The sequence below is a fragment of the Saccoglossus kowalevskii genome, chromosome 21, assembly GCF_978046115.1.
Source record: "Saccoglossus kowalevskii chromosome 21, keSacKowa6.1, whole genome shotgun sequence".
Lineage (NCBI taxonomy): Eukaryota > Metazoa > Hemichordata > Enteropneusta > Harrimaniidae > Saccoglossus > Saccoglossus kowalevskii.
The window spans coordinates 18,934,299-18,945,456 of record NC_140661.1 but is presented as its reverse complement, the minus strand read 5'-3'; the positions used below and the strand labels follow the sequence as shown (position 1 = coordinate 18,945,456).

General features: G+C 35.8%; 1 protein-coding gene across 1 annotated transcript; it reads left to right on the top strand.

Moving 5' to 3' along the window:
- Nucleotides 1-31: 31 nt before the first annotated feature.
- Nucleotides 32-9,786, top strand: LOC100377858 (FAST kinase domain-containing protein 4-like). The gene is made up of 6 exons (XM_085495353.1): nt 32-136; nt 1,338-2,700; nt 4,093-4,353; nt 4,765-4,876; nt 6,579-6,693; nt 9,175-9,786. Exons 2-6 carry the CDS (start codon nt 1,401-1,403, stop codon nt 9,268-9,270), a joined length of 1,884 nt encoding a protein of 627 aa, XP_085351479.1. The 5' UTR covers nt 32-136; nt 1,338-1,400; the 3' UTR covers nt 9,271-9,786.
- Nucleotides 9,787-11,158: the final 1,372 nt, after the last annotated feature.

The following is an 11,158-nucleotide window of genomic DNA, read 5'->3' as shown; positions in this document are numbered from 1 at the left end:
CAGATCTGACGCGAATATATTTCCAACTTCACACTCGTATTACAGGAAGTAACTGTTAGTTTGTTTGTTCGCATTTGTGTTCTCGTAATGCATGTGGGCAACTTTACGATTCCGGCCGTTAGGTGGAGAATTTAAGGTGACTATGATATATATTGATACTTTATTTTTTTGTATCGTTGATTGTTAATTTAGTCTACGAAGTGATCAAGAAATTTAGTGTGCAATTCAGTCATTAGTAGCTCTAACGAATTGGAGATCTGGCGTAAAAATGGGTGCTGCACGTACATAGTCCAAAATCTAGTACATCACTCCGAACCATTACAAGTTTTGTCCCTAGAACCGGTAAAGCACCAATAATTTGTGTACACAGGCGTTCATTCAAAATAATAAAGACCAATATTAGTAATACCTTTGATAAATTTAGATAACAGTAAACCAAACCGTCTTATACGAAATTCTTGTGAGTGGTAGAAGACAGAATTTAATTCTGTCGATCTAAGTATGGTCGGTAGGATCTAGCAGCAAAAATAAAATGATTGCTTACAGCTTTGTCATCCATTTTGTGTCGAAATATTGCTAAGAAATCATAAAAACAAACAAAATACTGCTACATGTACTAGAATTTTTGCCAGGTTGGCGTGCAGTAGAAATATCTAAAGAATGGAAAATTGCAACAGCATTTTTTAATGGGAATTTTGAATGTATTTAAATCCTTTTTTCATAGTTTACTTATGTGAACATTAGCAAAACGTCTAGTTTTGAAAAATGTATGAAAAATGTTTGAATAAATATATAATTCTTGGTAAATCATTACTTTCGTCAAAAAGTGTCATTATCAGTTTTCCACATAAACTTTTCTTTGACTAAAAGTGGGTATGGTTTTAGTTTCATTTGATACCTGGTGACTTATGAAAAAGTTTGGAAAGGAGTAAGTAGTAGAGTAGAAAGTGAAAGATGCGAAGTTCAAGGTTTAATTTTACCTGTGCATAATCAAACAACTGTAAACCACTTTGACCAATTTTTGGTATAAATTGCAAAATTTAGTAGTGAAAAGGATGTAGTAGTGAAAATTTAATTTTTTATGACAAGGAGTCATATCGACTTTCATGAAATATTGTTCTCATTAACAACATTATTAAATCAAATTGCAAGAATTCTTAGCTGCAAATATTAAACAGTTTATGATAGTTCTAGATGCTGCTTGACCCGTGCAGTCAGACGGGGTCAAGGTGCAGTTTCACCACCGTGATCAAATTCAATGAGATTTTATGTTACTGTCTAACTTTGTTATTTGCTTTGAAAATTAATATACATTGTAATATATATTTTTTTTGTAGATCCACATCGTAGACATAATATATCAACACCTACGGTATTCGTGAGAGAATTGTTCTAAAACTATGGCAGCCTTCATTCTTCGAAGGGTTAATCATAATATGATAAGAACATTTAGTACATGTGTTCCACTCGGGATAAGAAATGCATCACTGCGGAGACCTTTGGCTCAAGTGGAACCGCTTTCTAGAATGTATGCTCGAAACTTATCCGTAGTACCAAGAGTAGCTAAAGGTCAGAAAAAACAGAATGAAACGCAAGTTGGTAAGGAAGCCTACAATAAAGTTAATGAGGCAAGTAGTGCTGAAGACCTCCTAGATGTGGTGAGCAAACATCAGTTGGATGGCAATGTCTCTGCATTTGCTGTTAGCCAGTTGAATCGTTACTGTAATAATAAGGAAATGTCGCGTGAGGATGTACGTAATGATCCACGATTTGAACAGTTGTGCCAGGTGATCGAACAGAAAGTAATATACTTGTCCCCCAGTAGTCTTGTCGCATCACTACGAAATTTAACTTACCTCGGTGTGAAAAGCGGGGAACATCTAATTCAATCGCTTGAACTTGAAATCAGATTTCGGTTACGAAAGTTGTCCTTCCAGCAGCTGACTTCGTTGGCAGTGTTTTATGTTAATTTCTGTAAAAATGAGTCACAGCAAGGCCTGATGGATGAGATAAATAAAATGCTGGAGTTACGCTGGACTGAGATTGACAGCGCGTGGACACTTTTACAATTGATGGAACGTGTGGCTCACTCCTCACCGTTGTTGATGGAGAAACTAGAAGACAAAGCATTACAGATGGCGGAAAGTATGGAATCAGAGGACATGAGTAGAGTCGCACTAGCCTTATCAAAGTCCAACCGAAGGACACTACCTCTGCTAAGAGCCCTAGCTTACCACGTGCTTCACCGTCATAAGGAGCTAGGCCTTCAAACCATGTGGAATTTCACCTATGCTTTCGCTAAACTAAACTTCTATCACTCGCAGCTAATGGAAAAAATTCAGGGAGAACTGCTGCAAAAAGTGCCAGACTCGACCCCATATATGATAGCTACCTTTGCATGGGCTTTCTCTTATAATAAATACCTTGATAAACCGCTATTTGATGCTATGTCGCAGTATATAGTATCAAATATTTCTCACTTCAAGCAGCTTAGAATATGTAGCATTATTATTTCATATGCAAGACTCAACTACCAACCCAGTGGTGACTTTTTTGAGAAGCTATTGACTGACTTTGATTTCAGTGCTCTCAGTAGTGATAAACTGGTGGATGTTGTGTGGTCTTTGGTTATATTACAACAAGCATCTGCCGAGTTTATTAGCCATGTACTTGCATCTCAGCATCTTGAGAAACTACCGGGTAGGTTCACATCACAATTACTTGCTTCATAGATTCCATTGGAGAAACCGTCTTTAGAGGACATGGCTATTTAAAATATGCATAAAGTAAATGTAATCACTACATTTAACATTCCAACTCAGAATAAAGCTGTGAACAGTTGAGTACCTACACTAGAATTGTGTCCAGTGTTTTCACTCACTAAGGCTTGGGTACTCTTGGTAAAACAGTTTAAAAGTGCAATCATGACATCTTGTGCAAAAAGTTATTTAAAAAAAAAAAATAAAGGTAGTAATTGTATTACAGAGGTTTCTCTATGGTTGAAATAGTTAATATAATAATTCAGTATACAAGAAAATGCATTATATATTTGTGCTTCTATTGGAGATGTGCATTTAATTGATTATCAAATATAGTACGCCTATGGGTTCTTCACACACCTTGTAATCAGTAGACAAAATATAAAAAATTCTACCTTGGTAGATTTCTCATATCGGTAACTTTTAAAAGTACTGTAGAATACTTTATTTTCGCTTGGAATTTATTTTCGCTATTTTCATTGAAGGAATGATTCAGTGAAAATAAAATTCAACCGAATGTAGATTTTTTCTCCTATATTTTACATTAAACTTGGCAAAAATCAGTGAAAATAAATTCCACACAAAACACCCAAAAGGTCTTTTCAGCGAAAATTAATTCCAGCGAAAAATAAAGTATTGTATTCCACAGTATAGAACGTCTATGGGTTCTTCACACACCTTGAAATCAGTAGACAAAATAAAAAAAATTCTACCTTAGTTAATTTCTCGTACCGACCCTGTAATTTTTTAATGTATTACTGGAAAGTTACTACGGGACGGCGCATGCTGAACCAAATGTCAAATGGTCTTGTGGTTTTCACACCTATGTGTAAACGTTTCCACATTGAAAAATTGAATGAATGTAATTGCATTGCATTGTGCATTGTGAATTAATTAACCTGTTGCCAAGACAACAATTGTATATTTTCATTGTGTTCCAAAATAGGCAGTGAGATTACCGAAGTGTAATTTTTTGTAGCTACGCTGGGTTGAAACGTGATAGTTTAAAAAGCTTAATGATATAAAAATCGCTGTTTAGAATATTTTGTCTAAATGTAGTTTGCCTACATTTCAGGTGTTTAAAATTGTCATGTATTCTTTTGATGAGGCTGTATGAGTAATTATGGTAACAAAATAACTATTTAGTATACAGCAAATGTCATTTTTGGTGTATATGCGCTTATATTGGAGATGCACTTCAAATAGAGTAAATACTGTATTTCAAATTATTTTGATGGGAGAGTCACTGTTGTCTTTACCTGTACTTTCACGGTTACTAGTTCTTCCAATAACCATGGTAAAATCTAGAAATATTTTTTGTTTTGTTTTACAGATGGGACTTCTTATCAGATACAGATGACCAGACAAAAGCTTTTACACATCAATACCGCGGCTAAACTAGAACAGCCAGACTATACTGGTCCATTTCTACCAGATGATTTTATGAAGCCAGCTGACAGTTTGATTAACCCTGGCAGAGAAAATGAGTCATTGTCCCCTTCACTGAATGCGGTAATGCAGTCATTGGCCAAGGCTATAGGTGGTGACAAGTACATAAGAACTAATGTATTCACGCCATATGGGTACACTATTGGTAAGACTATTGCAGTATTTATTGAGAATAATAATTCATCACGATTTTAAAAATCCTCCATCATCATGAAATGGTTTCTTAAATAGTAACATAATCTATTTGTTTGACAAATATAAAATACATTTAGATTTTAAAAACCTTTTTATTGTGTGGAAACTACTATGAATGTGAGTGGTGGAATTTAACCAATATTTGGTCAAGTCAGTGTAAAAGTGCATGGGGCTGGCAGGATAAGAGTTAAATTTGTGCACCTCCTGGCAAGAAGTCACTTTGTTGTCCACAGCCCCAGTAAATTCCACTACCAAGCCATTTTGAGACGACATACATGTATCATCTTTTCAGTTCAGATTATGTTTCAGTTTTTGCATTTAATTTAGTTCTATTGCGAGATTATGATTTTGTTTTTTTCAGATGCCGAATTCTTGGTGGATTCTAAGCTTACACCGCTACCGATAAATGATTACAAAACATTCTATCTGCCCGAGGACGACACAAAACAGGAAGTACCAGAAGATGCATACAGGTAAGATGCACGGTAGACATGCTAGTAATTTTCACAATTTTATGGCATTTGTGAATACTAAGTTTTGCAAAAGTAAACCAACATTTGGTTTTGAAGACCCCCTAAATACAAACTTTTGCAAAGGTCATTAACATTCCCTCTTTTAAGACCCCCTAAATACAAAATTTTGCAAAAGTCACTAACATTCCCTGTTTTAAGACCCCCTAACTACAAAATTTTGCAAAAGTCACTAACATTCCATTTAATAAGACATCCTTACTTCATCCTTAAGTCACTAACATTCCCTGTTTTAAGACCCCCTAACTACAAAATTTTGCAAAAGTCACTATCATTCCATTTAATAAGACATCCTTACTTCATCCTTAAGTCACTACCATTTTATGTTTTAAGACCCTTAACTACAAAATTTTGCAAAAGTCACTAACACTCCGTTTTAGTAAGACTACAAAATTTTATGATTTTCACTGACTTGTGGAATTCCGAAAAACTTGATTCATGTGTTTTACATATTAGTTACCATGGTTACCATGTCGGGCTTCTACCCTGTAGCTGTCATTACTCAACAGAAATAATCATGTGACTTCAATTATGCGTCCACTGTGGAAAACAGCTTCTTCTGCTGGGTTGTTGTATATTCTATCAAGAATTTGTGAGATAAGGATATACAAATGTCATAACCATATATGATTGATATATGATGATGATCTGACATGAACTGATCTTTATTGAGAGTGTTAGAAAGCGACATCACAGAATGCAGTTGCAATTTTATTGTATGAACGCAAAGTGAGCGAAATTATTACTGTATTCAAACATGCAAAAATCCTGCATTGGGGGTTGAAGTTAAAAGTTCAATTTGATTGTCTATTGGACAGCTTGGTGGATGAAAGTGTCTATTCATAGCAAAATAAATTACCACATATTATTATACATACCTCATCGTAAAGCCATAAGTTGCAGCGTGCCGTAATTTTGTGGTATTGCACTGGGTATTTTCATTCTACCATATTAGTAAATGCAAATTCCAAATATGGAGCGATTATGTGCGTTAGCAACCTCATGGCAGGCCCCAGGGTCTGTTCCAAACTTTTGTTCCAAAGTTTTACAAACTCTGAAAGCATTTTTGAACGCATCTGAGACAGGTGGATAAGCCCTAATATTGATGTCTGTGCATAAATGTACTTCAGTCTTTTTGAATCAGTTCTTTCACAGACTCAGCAAACTGCATAAGAATTTCGAGAAATTATCATCTCAAGATCATGCGTCTTCAATTCTCGTGAGATCTTCATCACATATCACCCTACTTGCATACCCTTATTTTATACATCCTTGATGATCTACAGTACAGTCCTAGCAAACTTAATTTTTAAATACATTTTTTTATCTGGCTCGAATTTAGCTTAGCTTAGTATCAAAATCACCACATATCTAAATTATTTGAGTGATCTGCCTTTAATATATGTCTCGTATTAGGATCGTAGGTCAATGGTACAAAAAATAGGTTGAAATTATGGATGGCAGTGACTTTAAAATTTTTTTGTGGAAAGATAAATTTAATTTTTGGAGTTGAGTTATGCTCAGACTGCAATGTATATAATTATAAAATTGTCACCCTGATTATATGAGGGTTGATGGATACCGATAACTAGTGAAAACAACACTACAATTTCCATTTGTTGTCATTTATAATCATTTCTTTTAGAATTGCTGTGATTAATTGGGAGTACAACAAATATTGTCAAAACAGTAAACAGTTACTTGGGAGATATACCATGACAAAACGTCACCTTGCGAGGGCAGGCTTTAAAGTATTAGAGGTGAGTCATCCTACTGGTAAGGTAAGGTTCCAAATACTAGTAAATTCACATTAGTTAAGTCACCACTACTGGTAAAGTCACATTAGTTAGGTCACCACTACTGGTAAAGTCACATTAGTAAGTTCACCACTACTGGTAGGGTAACATTAGTAAGGTCACTACTACTGGTAGGGTAACATTAGTAAGGTCACTACTTCTGGTAGGGTAACATTAGTAAGGTCACTACTATTTGTAGGGTAACATTAGTAAGGTCACTACTATTGGTAGGGTAACATTAGTAAGGTCACTACTACTGGTAGGGTAACATTAGTAAGGTCACTACTACTGGTAGGGTAACATTAGTAAGGTCACTACTACTGGTAGGGTAACATTAGTAAGGTCACTACTACTGGTAGGGTAACATTAGTAAGTTCACCAATACTGGTAAGGTCACATTAGTTAAGTCACCACTACTGGTACGGTCTCATTAGTATAGTCACCACTACTGGTAGGGTAACATTAGTAAGGTCACTACTACTGGTAGGGTAACATTAGTAAGGTCCCTACTATTGGTAGGGTAACATTAGTAAGGTCACTACTACTGGTAGGGTAACATTAGTAAGGTCACTACTACTGGTAGGGTAACATTAGTAAGGTCACTACTACTGGTAGGGTAACATTAGTAAGGTCACTACTACTGGTAAGGTAACATTAGTAAGGTCACTACTACTGGTAGGGTAACATTAGTAAGGTCACTACTACTGGTAGGGTAACATTAGTAAGTTCACCAATACTGGTAAGGTCACATTAGTTAAGTCACCACTACTGGTACGGTCTCATTAGTATAGTCACCACTACTGGTAGGGTAACATTAGTAAGGTCACTACTATTGGTAGGGTAACATTAGTAAGGTCACTACTACTGGTAGGGTAACATTAGTAAGGTCACTACTATTGGTAGGGTAACATTAGTAAGGTCACTACTACTGGTAGGGTAACATTAGTAAGGTCACTACTACTGGTAGGGTAACATTAGTAAGGTCACTACTACTGGTAGGGTAACATTAGTAAGGTCACTACTACTGGTAGGGTAACATTAGTAAGGTCACTACTACTGGTAGGGTAACATTAGTAAGGTCACTACTACTGGTAGGGTAACATTAGTAAGGTCATTACTACTGGTAGGGTAACATTAGTAAGGTCACTACTACTGGTAGGGTAACATTAGTAAGGTCACTACTATTGGTAGGGTAACATTAGTAAGGTCACTACTACTGGTAGGGTAACATTAGTAAGGTCACTACTATTGGTAGGGTAACATTAGTAAGGTCACTACTACTGGTAGGGTAACATTAGTAAGGTCACTACTATTGGTAGGGTAACATTAGTAAGGTCACTACTATTGGTAGGGTAACATTAGTAAGTTCACCAATACTGGTAAGGTCACATTAGTTAGGTCACCACTACTGGTACGGTCTCATTAGTATAGTCACCACTACTGGTAGGGTAACATTAGTAAGGTCACTACTACTGGTAGTGTAACATTAGTAAGGTCACTACTATTGGTAGGGTAACATTAGTAAAGTCACTACTATTGGTAAAGTCACTTTAGTAAGGTCACCAATACTGGTAGGGTAACATTAGTTAGGTCACCACTAATGGTAAGGTCACATCAGTTAAGTCACCACTACTGGTACGGTCTCATTAGTATAGTCACCACTACTGGTAGGGTAACATTAGTAAGGTCACTACTACTGGTAGGGTAACATTAGTAAGGTCACTACTATTGGTAGGGTAACATTAGTAAAGTCACTACTATTGGTAAAGTCACTTTAGTAAGGTCACCAATACTGGTAGGGTAACATTAGTTAGGTCACCACTAATGGTAAGGTCACATCAGTTAAGTCACCAATACTGGTACGGTCTCATTAGTATAGTCACCACTACTGGTAAAGTCACCAATACTGGTAAATTAGTAATGTCACCACTACTGGTAAGGTAACCTTAGTTAAGTCATCACTACTTGTAAGGTCACCAATACTGGTAAAGTCACATTAGTTTAGTCACCACTACTGGTAAAGTCATGTTAGTTAAGTCATCACTATTGGTGAGGTCACATTAGTAATGTCACCAGTACTGGTAAAGTCACATAAGGTAAGTCACCACTACCATTAAGGTCCCAGTTACTGGTAAAATCATTGTTACTAAGTCAAGTTAGTACAATTACTGCTAATGTGTTACCTATAATATTGGTATAATCTGTACCGATATATATATATATATATATAAATGTGTATGTCAGTCAAGGTGTATACATCACAACTTTATTTTGGTGTTTTGTCTGAATTTTAGTAAAAAATAATAAAAAATTCAACTTACAGAAAAAATAAAAACAGAAATTCAAAAGCAATTGAGGTACATCAATTCTGAGACTGAAATTTTTTTTTTTGTGTCTAATATCATGACAAATGTTTGCTTGATAATTTAATTTATATATTTCCAGGTTCCTTACTATGAATGGAATGACTTGAAATCAGATTGGCAGAAGACTGCATACATTAAAGAAAAGTTACAGAAAACAGTTAAAAGTGATGCTTAGATACCTATTGCTTTTTGTCAGTTCCATAATAAAATGTAAATTTATTAATAAATGTTTGCATGAAGTCCAAAAACCTGGCGAGTACAGGTATTAAAAGTTCTGTTTGTTTGTCCTGTGCGATTTTCGAACTTGGTACAAAGACGTGCGTGATTGGGCCAAACAGGTAATTTGTCATTGATAAAATAAAATTTGCAATCAGTAATTTTAAAATCCAAAAACTTGTAATACATGTTTGACTTCATTAAAACTCATATATTGAGTTGCTGTTGTGAAGCATGTCAGTACCCCCCCCTGATCTTGGCACGTCAGAACTTACAATGAATTGCAGTGATTGAAGAAAATGGAACAATATTCCATACTTAGAATATTTATAAGATTTGAGTTTGAAACCTTGTAACCAATTTCTGCCTGCTTTGTTTCTTAATCTGTACTAAGTGCAAATATTGATATAGGCTCTTCGTTAAAATCTGCTGTCGTTTGTGTAAATTAAATAAACAAATATTTTCATGAACTCAATTACTGTTTCTCAGACTTTCTAAAATTTTAGTTAAAAGGCAATGGTCGTCACGACGTGTTCCGTTCGATATAGGACTTGTAACGGCGTACTGCAGACCCTGTTTTAGAAGGTCTATGGACGTACACAACATACGAAAAATGTATTGTTGGTTCACACAAGTTTGAATGAGCACTGTTCACAATTAACGCTCTTCAAAGATACTCAGCTGACCAAATTCGACTTTATAATTCTTTCCTGCTTTGTGTGAAAATGAGGTGATTTGCTTCTACGTTTTAAACTGATCACTAATTGGTCCAATGGTTATGAACAAGTAGCAAAGCTGAAATAGTCACAGCCAGCAATCGCATCACAAACATAATAGTGTTTACAGCAAGTTTCTTAGGAATTGAGACAGCCAATTTGCAAACTTGCTAGAGAATTGGCTAACTGCTTTGGTTTTGACTAAATGGTTGGCTTTCGAAGTCTCGCTGGTGCTGTCTTGTGGTCACGCCCACTCTGGGTGAATCTATGTAACTGTAGGATACGGTTGTCATACTTTAGAAGCTTATCAGCGACGGTCTTACAGTTGGATGGCGATTTTGCTTTCAAATATACCAGTGTTCTATGTTCTGGTAATGAGGTGTTCATATACAAGGGATTGTCTATGCAAAAACAATGAATGAAGTCGAATTTTATTAGCGGTTGGCTTAATGTTACCGCAACGAATCGTCCCTGATTTGTTGGGAAACTGTTTCTCAACTTGTCTCTTTATTTAGTTTCAAGCAGTGTTCTAGATGACTACTCCCATATCGGTGGATTAATCACATCACAGCTGACTGTGGCTATTCTCAGGCTGAGCAGGGAAACTACATTCACATTATCACGCCTCGCAAAGCAAAACATTCAGGGGAATCCAGACATGTACCAGGCTATGTAAAAGCATTCTATGTCCCCTATTGCAATATAGACTCTCCCAGAGTGGATGGGACCACAAATCGGTGCCAGTGCGATTCGAAAGCCAACTGTTTAGTCAAAACCAAAGCAGTTAGCCAATTCGCTAGCGAGTTTGCAAATTGACTGCCCCAATACTTCTGAGATTTGCTGTAAATGTATAAATCACAGAAGCAGAGTCAATAGAATTGTTACCCGGATGTCTCAAGAACATCAATGATGAACTTTGGGAGTTTACCTTAATAGTTTGAATGCTGTGTATTAATGTATAATTCACTTTGTATTCAGACTGTATTTTCCCTATCAGTAACCTTCAAGCTTGCATAAATTACAGGTGTTTCTATGGTAAAAATAAGTACCTATATTTTTAGTATAGATTCAATATGCAACAAATGTTTTGATTTATATTGCTTGTAATAGAGCACTATATGCATTCATAAG

Excerpts from the sequence above, each read along its gene's own strand:
- LOC100377858 (XM_085495353.1), top strand. The coding sequence starts at position 1,401 with ATGGCAGCCTTCATTCTTCGAAGGGTTAATCATAATATGATAAGAACA. Across the intron at positions 2,701-4,092 it reads GCATCTTGAGAAACTACCGG|ATGGGACTTCTTATCAGATA; the intron begins GTAGGTTCACAT and ends TTTGTTTTACAG. Across the intron at positions 4,877-6,578 it reads GTACCAGAAGATGCATACAG|AATTGCTGTGATTAATTGGG; the intron begins GTAAGATGCACG and ends CATTTCTTTTAG.